General features: G+C 42.0%; 1 protein-coding gene across 1 annotated transcript in view; it reads right to left on the reverse strand.

The window, feature by feature from the left end:
• Positions 1–11,154, reverse strand: part of TRPM3 (transient receptor potential cation channel subfamily M member 3) — a 252,426-nt gene extending 241,272 nt beyond the window's left edge. Inside the window, exons 1-3 of the mRNA XM_049632685.1 lie at positions 11,149–11,154; positions 10,267–10,346; positions 8,707–8,911 (exon numbers count right to left, since the gene is read on the reverse strand). Coding sequence (XP_049488642.1) covers positions 8,707–8,911; positions 10,267–10,346; positions 11,149–11,154 — 291 coding nt within the window. The remainder of the gene's footprint in view (positions 1–8,706; positions 8,912–10,266; positions 10,347–11,148) is intronic.
• Between the last annotated feature and the right edge of the window lie 1,369 nt (positions 11,155–12,523).

Consider the following 12,523-nt stretch of genomic DNA (forward strand, 5'->3'; position numbering starts at 1 on the left):
TGATGCAGCATAACTATCAACCTAACCCAATGGGATTTTTTTTTCTGGTTGTTTCTTGCACGTGCCCGTTTTCTCTGCCCATGTTGCAAGATCTGTGAGGGCAGGCACTGTGTTTGACTTGACTGTGATTTTTGATCTTTCACACTGGCTACGAAGTAGTCAGTCTTAGAAGTCAAAGGGAACTTAGCAATATCTTGGCCACCATGGCAACTAGAAATCATCTAGTTCAATTTTTCTGCTTTACAGGGCAAGACAGCAGACCCCTAAAAGATGAGGGACTGAGACCTGAGAGCTAATCAACCACTCACATAATCCATTATTTAAGCTACTGCTGCGGTGCAAAACTCTCGGGTGAGCTGTGCTTCTGAAACATTAACGTGCACAACTCGCCTGGGGACCTTGTCGGAAATGCAGGTTGGAATTCAGTAGGTTCGGGGTGGTGTTTGAAGTTTTTTATTTCTCACTAGCTCCTCGGGGACCATGTAAGAAGCAAGGATTACAACTCCTCCCCAGACCAAAGATTCTAAGTGGTGTCTTGGGTTTGTCATTGGGCCAAAGGGAAGAAAGAACACTCAGTATTTTACATGAAAAATCATAGAGAAGAACGGAGGAAATACTGGAGGAATTATTCAGGTGACAATAAATAGGAAAGTGCAACCATTTTCAGACTACCCAAATTACCTCCAACTACCTGACCCTTGGAGAATAAAAGGCAAGAGTCTTTTTCTTTTTTTAAAAAGGAAGAATTTAAATGAATCAATTAATTGCTTTTTGTCATTGTTATTGTTTAGTAACTCAGCAAGTGGTTTGGGAATAAGAGGCTAATTAAAATGAAGGGATACAATGACACTGTACAATTATCTGAAGATGTCAATTTTTAAATTCCACTCTTACACCCATAAAAAGCAAGTTAGTCAGTGAACTCTCCAGGTGCTTGTAATAGAACAGCTAACTCATGTACCGAATCAGCAGCTTCAAGGTCATAAATGGTTGTTCCCAGAGTAATTAATAAACGGTCAATGTGATTTGAAACAAGGAGCTCTCTTGGTCGTCAAGATAAGCAGTTTTGACTGTCCACATGTGAGCTCATTAATTGCTAAGGGATCACCTTACAAATAACAAGAAATCTTCCTGATGGGTATACCAAATCTGGTCACCTGGGCATTACTCTGACGTGGTGAGTGATATGTGCTTCCATTTATAGATTTTCCCATCACGGGCAGTGCCACACTCTAGCATCAGGCACTGGTGCTCTAAGACCTTTGGCCAATCTGAGCACCTTCTCTTGTGAAATGCTGGCGCTCCTGACCACCTCACAGGATGCTAGGAGGATTAAATTGTGGAAACTCACCTGGTGTGGGAGAAAAACCAATACATGTAAATTGAATACAGGTTACACTCACCTTTTAAATTACTTGTGCATACTATGGGATCCAAATATCTGTCCTTTAACTCTTTAGTGGATATGTTAAAGTAGCCTTTTGTTTCTCAACTCGGAGTTATCTGGGGAGTGACTGGTGCAGCTGTTTATCTATATCTGTGCATTTCTTTTTAAAAAAATTTTTTTTAATGTTTATTTGAGACAGAGAGAGACAGCATGAACAGGGGAGGGTCAGAGAGAGAGGGAGACACAGAATCCGAAGCAGGCTCCAGGCTCTGAGCTGTCAGCACAGAGCCCGACGCGGGGCTCGAACGACGGACCACGAGGTCCTGACCTGAGCCAAAGTTGGACGCTTAACCGACTGAGCCACCCAGGCGCCCCTATCTATCTATATAAAAGCACCTGCTGAGAGCAAAACTACCACCTCTGCTCTAGGCTGCCTGGCCCATCCTTCTCTCATGAGCCCTTAGTTCCTCACTTTATAATTTCTAGAGATAAGCTGAGCTCAAACCAGTTGCCCATGCCTAGAATAATCATCTTCTTTTCCCTTCTATCATTAGTGCCCCTGCCTGGCTGATGTGTGATGAGCGGATGACATCCAGGCCAGCACCACAAGAATGCTCTTCAGTAAATAGAGGTTTGATTTAGTTGAAGTTGTACCATTTGATCTGTTCTCAGGTGCTTTAGAGGCCAATGCATCCAGCATGATTTCCATAAAGAACACATATTTTGAAGAGCAAACCACCAGCTGGTAAATTAAATTGTGAGAGACGATCATTGAAAACTAAGGATTTCTTTTGTTTTTGGTGGAAGGGCACAGGGCTTTGGTAACTGAAGCCTGAGTTTTTGTTCTTGATTCTAAAGGTCTCTTTGGTAAAAGCAGGCGACTTCACGGCAGCTTTTGCTAATGCCACTCTTCCTGCTTCTTCACTAGCAATGTTACGATTCGTTCATCAGAACAGGACTCAACTTTACCATGGCCTCACTCCCCACTCATGTGGGGCTTGTAGACATGTCACAGACTAGACAGCATCGTTCTCCCTTTATAACACCCAGGGTGGGCAGAGGCTGGGTGTGTGTTGTATGTGTGCGTGGGGGGTGGGGTGGGAAGAGAAATAGTTGTTACTACTCAGAGAAGGCTGGGGCTGTTTACTTAGGATGTAATAATTCTCCTTGTGGTATTCTGGACTTGAGAGTGGGTGGAACAATTTGGCTCTGACAATGAACGAGTGACCTCTTCAGCCCTAAATTTTTACTCACATAACTTTGCCCAGTTGTCTAAATGAAAATAGAAAAGCTGCAGAATGATAAACCTGGCTACACTCCTGGAAACGATAAATGACAAATCCTAATACTGCAAAGCCATCTTTACTTCTGGGAAATTATCGAGTGGTATTTGTGAGTAGCGCTTGTTCAGAGTAATGGAATTACCACTGCTAACTCTATTTGAACGCTTACTTTTAAAGCTTTTCTTCCCAGGCTGTCGGGGGAAATCTGGCCTAGTTTTCTTTATGTTGAGAAATGTGATAAGCATCATTTTATTTTTTTAATTCTTGTAGCCACATTCTTAAATGAGTACTTTTAATTAAAGCTGTGGCCAAGGAGACCATGTCATATCAGACTGCTAAGATAATTTTGCTGATACTGGCTCTCTAAGTCTCTGGCGTGGTTAGTTTTGCAGTGAGAGTTTAATACTGGTGGAGGTTCAATGCATGTACAATTCCCTAGAAAGAAAATACTTGGGAAACAAATGTGTAGTGTCACTGGTTACTGCATTCCTGGTTTGATGATCCACAAAACTTTGGGAATGAAAGTGCCGTTGTAATTTATTCTGTATTGTTTTTGTGATTTCTCGATGTTAGATACCGGGTGTTGCCAGGTCAATGGTGCTGGCTGATAAGCCAAAGCTAAAGGTTTAGTAATATAAAACTTCACTGAGATAGAAGTAGATCTCAAGGGGGTGGTCTCTGCATTTCCTGCCAGAATTATATAGCATAAAATTTGGTAGAGGCAAGGAGATGGGAATTTTCTAGAGGCAAGATGGGTTTCTCAGAGGAAAGTTGGTTCTTTCCTTCTTTTCCTACAGGTCTGTGTTGGGCCCAGTAGTTTGAGTGATAATTTCCAGTTTTAGTCTCAGTTTCAGAAAGGACTTCCCAAGGTACTGCTAATTCAGCAGCCTAAAGATTAGCAGGTGGAAAGTGGAAATCAAGGGAACAGTTACCAAACCCCTCAAATATCTTATGATATCTTATGATATGAACACTTATGTAAAGCTGTTTAGCTAGCCATAGTCTAGTGATCGGCTCTTTTATTTTGTAAAGTAGGATTCATTTAATTTCATATTTGGTATGTGCCATTCAGTGATGATTCCCAGATTAAATGTGCATAATGCAAAGAAAGACATTTTTAAAACAATCGAATTCAATCCTGAAGTGTTTAAAGAGCATAAGATGGTAGCTGCCTCGCTCTTGACAGACTCCTCACTCCCTGGGGTGTCCCCAGCAACCTGGAACCTCCTGCCTCCCTCTCGCCCTCCCTCCCCCTGGCAGTGCTCAGAGAATGAGGCTTTCACACTCAACAGTGAGAGCTTTAAGTGTGACAATGAGGCATAGGAATAATTATCTAAATTATATAAAAACTATAACAAGGGGCTCAACCCGATCTAATAAGCAGAGTAACTAGCAAGGGAAAACCTGAAGATCATTATGCGAATGACTTGAGAGGTTTAAACACAAGTCCTTAATTAGGTGATACTTACCTGCTCCACAAGACGGCTCAGCGTTAATTGGAAGAGATGATTAGTAGCAAATACGATTCCGTATAATCAAGTCCAGCACTGTCATCTTTTCTAAATATCTTACAGCTGTAGCCCCAGATAAAGAAGAGTCTCTGACAGAGGACCCAGTGTCTGTTTTGGGGCCATCTTCCTACTGCTCCCTAAGTTAGTTTTAAAAAGCTACCTGGCGCTCACGCTAGGAAGACAATGTCTCACCCAGAGCTTTAGTATCTCACTATCTTCTTCCTTGGTCCTCACGTTTTCACTCTTATGAGCTATTTGAACGAACTGCCAGGGATGACATTTGGGGCATGCAATTTGGTAGGACGTGGCTTGGTGCCGAGAAGAAAGGGAGGAAGGATCCTTCACTCGCTATCAGCTATGAGTGCCTCCTTCCTGGATCACTATTTCTCTGCAAAAGGAGAGAGATGCTGGATTCATTGCTATTGTACTTTCCCAGGCTCGACGCGCCTGGGAATTGAGGACAGAATACCACAAAGTGCTAGGAAAGGCTCAGAAAATGGTTCTACTAACCTAGGATGTAATGTTACAAAGACTTCCCCCTGCTCACAGCTTTTGAGTTTAATTAACCTCATCAAATAAGAGTAATTTTATAATTCTACTACAAAGTTCTCAAGACCCTTATAAAAGAGCTAGAAAAATAATAGTAATTAGCTTCCCTTCGAAACATCTCCTATAGACTACACCAAGAATTCACGACAGAGAAGAAATAGAACTCATGGGGAATCCTGAGCAGCCCAGGTTTGAGAATTATCTTTGTCGTTGAATAAAGGAGGAGCTCTCAGAAAACAATTTAATTTCTCTGGGCTTGAGTTGCCTCATCTATAATACAGAGATTATAGAGAGATTGTAGAGAGAGTGAGATTATTTAGCACTTTTTAAGCCTTTTTGAATAGAATAACTTGGCTAGCTTTTCAAATACTTAAGATGCCCAAGTTCTATCCCTGACCAACGAGGGAGACTCTATGGGTGTGATTCGTGGCCATGGACGTCGGTAGTGGCCCACAGGCTACCGTGAGCCTCCAAGCAGAGAACCACTCCATCAATCCCCTCAAGCATCTTTGGTGACCAAAGCTCCTTGACATCCTGCTATACTGCCTATGTGATAACACACATGCATAATGTTCCTGAGCAGATATGGTTCCCACGTGGCCCAGCACATATTAATAAAGATTCTCTTCTCTCCAACTGAAACTTCTACCAAACGCTGGCAGATTCTGCCTCACACTGTGTCCAGACCACAATGGCATTTTGAAGACCCAAGCACCTCATCTTGGGCTGTCTTTGAAGGAAAAAAATTAATGGTCTATCTTTTTTTTTTTCCCCGATAATAAAGGTCAAAGTTAATCTGCCCTGTATAGAGTTTTTAGAGTTAAAAACCATCTCAACTTTCAAATATTTTGGTCAGGAACAGGGATCAAAGACGTGAAGTTAGTTGACCTGTTTCATTTCAATCGTGGTGAATATTTAACCATGCCCTCCCCATCTGAAGACTGATACTCTTTAACAGACAGTAGTTGCTGACTTTTCCCTTTGTGTGCCAGTTTGTTGCGGGGTGGGGGGAGGGGAGAAGTAAGGAAGGCACAGGTTGGCACAAAACAACCATCCTGCCTGATAAAAACAAGACATCTGACCGGCTGTCAGCTCCACCCCTTTGTTTAGACAGGAGACTCAGAATAATCCAAGGGCAAGTATTCCAAGTGGACAAAATGCTCATTGTGTCTGAATAGTGGGGACTCCCACTTGTTAAATATTTGGTTGTTAAAAAAAAAAGGGAAGAAAACTGGCCCTCATTTGGCTGATTAGACTCTTAAAGAAAGGTTTGTCCTCACAGTGACTGCCATGACAGCATCTAGTATAGGTGAGACCCAGTCTCAGTGTTAGCTTCAAGGGTGTGTGACCAGCATTGTCACACCGCTCAGAAAGGCAGTGCTTAGGGTTTAGTGCTCTGCACTTGCTTTCTTGGAATTCTTAACAATTTTAGCCTGGAATTTGTGTTTTGTAAGTAAAGTCTGATGGGGCAGTGGAGCCCGTGCAGAGGGCTCAGAGCCTTGGCTCACATGTGGTGCATGGTCCCACATCCCGCCTCCTGCTGCCTCCCTGGGGCAGGGGATCTTGACCATCTGCTCCCACCTCTGATGTCCTGGCCAGTCTAACCTTCCCTCCACAATGTCGCCTGGGGAAGCAATGGGGTTTTGTTCCATCATCACCCTCCATCCCTGCCTGGGACGTGAGCACAGGCAAGGTGAGGGGTGGGTTGGGTGTTTTCCCTGCAGCATTTCAGGACAGAGCAAGGACATAGCTGTCCCTTCCTTAGGCTGGCAGGGCCCTGGTGTGTTTCACAGGTGATTCCGTGGCAAATCTCACCCACACCAGATACTGAGCCTGTCCCACTACAGAGATAGCAGTTTCTTGGACTGTCGCCTGTCCACTGTGTGTTGGGGTTGTTGGCCATGGGAAGGGGGATTGCTTTCCCTGCCCCTGCTGGAGGCCTACATTTTCATTTTACACTGGGCTCTACAAAATCATGTAGCAGACCGTGCCTAACCCGATTGCCAACAGATAGTTCTGGGTTTCACAGAGCTATGTGGGGCTTGGGGAGGGCTCGCAAAGTTCAATGTCCTATGTGTTCACACTTGAAGAGCATAGTGAAAGATGTGCCTCTTCAGGTTTTTCCTCTGCCATTAACTATCATAATAAACATCCATCCTGTGGGGGCACCTTGGTGGCTCAGTCAGTTAACCATCTGACTTTGGCTCAGGTCATGATCTCATGGTTCATGAGTCTGAACCCCAGGTCAGGCTCTGTGCTGACAGTGGAGACCCTGCTTGGGATTCTCTCTCTCTCCCTGTTTCTGTGCCCCTCCCCTACATATTCTTTATTCTCCCCCCCCCAAAATAAATAAGTAAACTTTAAAAAAAAAAACACATTTATCAGCTGTGCGACATGGGGCACAAAGCCTCAGGTCACCATTCAAGCACTCTATGACATCACTGGGTGTGCCACTCTATGATGGTATTGTCTGCTAAGCCACCTCCTCATCTACAGCACTTGGCTTTTTTGTGGGGGTGGGAGGGGGCGGCTAGTCACTTCATTCTCAACATTATCGTATTGTATTTCCAGTGAAGAACTTGGGCCCTCCATGGATCCATTTCCATCCCTTCGCTCTTCTTCTACTAACTACTGCTACTACTACTTACTATGATTATTCCTTTTTTTTTTTTTGAGCATTTTTCTTATAGTGTGAACTGGCATGACTTTTAATTAATGCACGGTGTGTATGGTTCCATTTCATACTGTGAATGGGAATTATGCTGAATTGGGGACCCTTCATGACTTTGTGTTGCTGAAAACATCCCTTGGGTGGATGAGGAAGTTGCCAGATCTCCACTGCCCTTGGTTCTGTATAGGCCAAGACTAACCACCACCCCCTCCCACTTTTTCCCCAGGCTGTACCCAGCACCCTCTTCTTCCCCATACATTGCTCAAAATTGTTTTCACTCTAATGTACAGTTCAGAATTGATTTTCTTAAGGAAATACTGTGAGAATAGTGCAGTCAGCCATTCTTGGTGAAGAAAATCCTACAAGAGTGGGGAAAGATGCAAGGGGGAGGAGGAAGGTGAGAAGAGAGAGGGCAGAGGGGTGGCTCTCCTGCCCATTTTTAGACTATAACTAGTGTGGAGTGATTTCCCTTGCATTTTGCAGTATGCTTCTCGAAGCAAAATTTCCTCTCCAAACTTGGAAAACTTTGGGGTGTGCCTGAGAGCAACTACCTCCAACTGTCCCACCCTCAACCAACTCTCTGTTAGAAGCAAGCTTTATGAAATAGAGCATTTCTAGAATTTCTAAAAACATATGGTATATTTTTCTCCTGGCAAAATCTGTCAGCCAAGTAGGGAGAGGTTCATGATGAAAGCTAAAATTTAGAAGCAACAACTCTTAGAAGTAAAATTTGTATTATTTCCTAAAGCCTCTTTTCCAAACAAAATGCTTTTCATATGGAGTTCTTCTACTGGGAACATTATTGAACACAGCTGCTTAGAGCAAAAGCACTCACTTTAGGTGGCAAGATCTCTGTTAGAAAAGGGAAGGAAATAGTCTGGGATGATCATTTCTACCTTGAATTGAGAGAAATGCTAGTTACTAATAGCACAAAATAGAGACTTACAGGTAAGATTTTTTTTTTTAACCGAAGGAGATAGAAAAAACATGCTTTAATGGATGAGACCCAGAAAGTAAGTAATAAATAGTGGATTACTATAGAAAGCTTCTTGTTACTATTAATAATAGCAATAGTCACGGTCTGATATAGTATTAATTATTTAAAAAATCCTAGGAGGAAGGTTTTCTTTCCCCCATTCTACAGAAGAGAGAAGAAATGCACCGGGGCAAGGTTGTGAGAGCTGATTGCCCAGCCAAGACTTGGCAGAGGGGATTAAGCCCAAAGACTAAACCTCCAGCTCTTCACCACACCTTTACAGGACATGAGATAGAACTTGGGAAGCAACTGAAGGGTTTTCTCATTACCATGGCTTTGTTGGAATGGCCACCTCCTTGGAACTCAATGGTCCCAAAAGCATCCGTGGGGCTGAGTTGAGTGTGCTTGCTGATGGACCACTTCTCTGACTGGATGTCATTTCGGGAGAGGCGACTTTGATTTTTCTCATTCTGAAGAACGGAGACGCTAGGAGTGAGGCCCACATGCTGGCCAATCAGACGCCCGCAGCAACACCTGCAACATAAGAGATCAAAGCGAACCCCCTGGATCAGCCATTACTGGAGAAATCTACAAACCATAGTGAGCCAGTCCATTCTTAGGCAGAATCCCACAATACGGCTATACCAGGCAAATAGTGAACCCAGGATTTACCCGACAGAGATCTTTTCTTTTCTGCCAACTTTCGTTTTCCTTCAGCTGTATAAGCTGTAACATGCCTCCTGGCCTTTGCCACCCACCCCTTCCACATCTGCCATACTGTTTAGGATTGGAGCCTGCAAACAAAAGTCCTATAGATTTTTCTACTTCTCACTCCTCCCATCTATCAAATCTTGCGCAAAGGCCACTGCACAGCTTTGAGGGAAGAATTTTAATATGCACATTTAAATAAGGACTCTCACTCATATGTGAGTCACAACCTAACTTGTCTTTCCCCAATTGACATTCACTGTCAAATATCCAATACTAAGAATAAAAACCTACAGCTTACGCGTTCCTGAAATAATGGAAATATTATTTGCAAGATGTTTGAAAACAAAATTCACTACTTACATCATGAAAATGTCTTTCATACTTTTCCACCACCATTATAATACTGATACATATGCTTCATGCTTCACTAGTACCATGATTATAACTATTAATGACAATACTGATATATGGTTATCATTTATTGAATACTAATAATATGACATTCCTTTTAGGAGTAAAATAGTGCAGTTTTGAAGGTTAGGTAATTTGCTCAAGGTTACACAGCTAGTCTATAGGACTTTATAGTCTATATTTTAAATTACTTGATTATATGGCCTTTTCATAAAGGCATTTCCAGACAGTCATATGTTACTTCATCCCAAATGCTTCCTACCTAATATGCTGTTAATCTTTAAGGCAAAACCAGGAAGGTAAGTAGGATAGCTAAAGATAAGATTAGTAGGATATTAAAAATGTACTTGGACAGAAATCTGAAGGTCTGCAGTCTAATTAGTAACCTTCTAGGAGTCTTTTATTTAAAAATACCTTTTCATTATGGCAGAGAATATTGGTACAAACTAAGCATTTTGATGAAATGCTTGAAAGGGAAAATGAATAACCATACTAAAAATATTTATAGCCCACTTATAGACAGCGATTAATTCCTTCCCAATGGGGTATCTGTTATTTTGTACAGGCTCTTAGAGAATTAACTGCAGGTGCGACACATTATATGGTGTATACATATAAGATTGCTTCAGAGATGTCCAGCAACGATTAAAAAAAATGATCTTAATTTGACATTGGTTCCCTTGTAACGCATAGTGATTACTATTATAGTTTTGTTCCCATAATTGCTACTCTGTGTTCTCACTTTATTATAGAGACAGCAAGATTACCTATGGGGGTCTTTGGTGCTGGGTATGATGTGAACACATTCTCTTTTATAAAATGCTCTTTCTATCCAGGATTTCTGAGCCTGAAAAAAAAAAAAAAGGAAAGGTGAATATAACCCACAAGTATTTTTGAGTAGGAAGCAAAAATTTCATAATCACATCATGATTCAGTATCTCATAAACTGAATTGAAATGATAGTTACTTCAAACATAAACACTGCATATAACAAAACCAATGACTGCCAGAACCTGTTGACTAGGTTAACATTATAATATTGAGTCAAAGAAAAGGACCATTATAAAAAAATGGTTAGTGATGGAACCTTATACAGATTCTTAAAGTTTTTTTGAAGAACAGAAAAACAATGCTAGTTACGGAGATAATGAAAAACACAGAGCAGTATGCTTATATTCCTGTACCTAACAAATATTCAGTGATGGGAAGAAATATATGTGAATAAGTATGAAGTTCTCGTGGCTAACACTTCCATTCGATTTTTCTTATACAAAGAAAGAGAAATGGTAAGAGAATTATATAACTCAAGAGCCCTAATCCATCATGGAGTTTTTCCTAAAATCCAAATTAGCAGTGCTTAAATACAGAAGGGGAAAAAGGAAATGGAAACATAGGAAGATAAATGTCTTTATCACAGTCAGAAATTTCACAGGTAATGCCTTTGGAAGGAAAGAAGATAGCACTTTTTCTTTTCTTTTTATTTCCACATGTCTTTAAGTACAGGAAACACAGCTTCTTAGAATGGGCATTGTTGGGACTGTCTGCCCAGAAGTCCAGCCACTGAGATTGGTTCCCAGAAGGATAAAGGAAGTTCCAGCAAATTGTACCATCTTTGTTCCCAAGCATAGTGTCCATCGTGCAGCTTTTACCAGCATTGGAAAGAGTAGAGGAGTCTCCCATGAGATCCTATAAACTACTCAGAAGATTCCTTCTCTAAGCATTTAAGAGGGAAGTTGTTGGAGCATCCTGTAAGGTTACTTCTACATGACATCATCTTTTCTCTAACACAGTATTAGGGCTAAATTCATACCCTTGAAATATACAGGCCCAAAGTGCAACTTAGTGATTTGCTTGGCCTCAGTGACCAGTGTTGACTGTTACAAACCACCATGTGTGGCCCTAATTGATATTGACTCTGCCAAGGACCTAGACATCTGTATAAACTGTGCGAAGTTCTCATTTGCTCTCAATCCTTAGTCTTGCATCTCCCTCCTCTCTTGTGATGGGAGTCTATGTAAGCACGCAGCAGTGAAGGCCATGGTTACCTCATATGACAAAGCACATTGTAAAAGTGGCAACATGGGGGATGCCTGTGGGGTACAAAGGAGCTGCATCCTGTTTCAGTCATGGTCACAAGTGGTCACACGGTCACATTTGTCAGGGTTTATGCACCGTCTACATGAAGAGGAGCACCCATCCTGTCTCAGAGATCCCTGGGTCCAGGTGGCCCTCTGCACCTGGAAGGTGCACCTCCTCACACCAGGAAGGTAACATTTGCAGTTCTCTTTGTCAGCTAGGCATGAGAAAGGCCCCAGTGTCTGTTCATGGAAATTTTTCTTCTCAAATATATAGGAAAAGCCAGTGGTTGCATCTTTGCAACAGAAATGAGCTGAATGGCGTAGATAACCAGACTTGATCTTTATGAAAAGCCTGTAAGTTAAACTATTCATAGGCTGTGATTTTTCCTAGACACTGAATACTTTCATTGATAACATCTCTTGGCAGACAGACGGTAAAAATATTCCTCACTGGACATTTGAAACCAACTTTCCCTACACCTCGGGGAGCAGAAAAGGGAGAGTGTAATTCCTTTCTTCTTTGTGGATCACTTTGGCTAGAATTCAGAAGGATCTTTTGGGGAAGCATCTGCAAATTTGGGGGAGTGCTAATCAATACTCCCCGAGACACAGCAGTATCATGAATACAGTGTGAGTTCTGCTGTTAGAAAATGTGGCATGAGTGGGACTCTACGGCATGGACAAAGTCACATAATTTTGGGGGTCCTCAGCTTTTCTGATCTATAAAATGGGCACAATAATAATAGCTGACACACTGAGTTGTTAGCATTATTATTTGGGTACCATGTTTCATTTCAAGAAAAGGGACCACTGGGTTGGTTCTGGTACTAAAAGTTCTGACAAACATTCAGACAAGAGCACTATGAACCCTGCTCTAACAGAACTGACCTCGTTTGATCTCTCTCTGCCTGGAGGATGATCAGCCTAGCTGACCACTAACAAGGTA

The sequence above is a fragment of the Panthera uncia genome, chromosome D4 (assembly GCF_023721935.1).
Source record: "Panthera uncia isolate 11264 chromosome D4, Puncia_PCG_1.0, whole genome shotgun sequence".
In the NCBI taxonomy this organism is placed as follows: domain Eukaryota; kingdom Metazoa; phylum Chordata; class Mammalia; order Carnivora; family Felidae; genus Panthera; species Panthera uncia.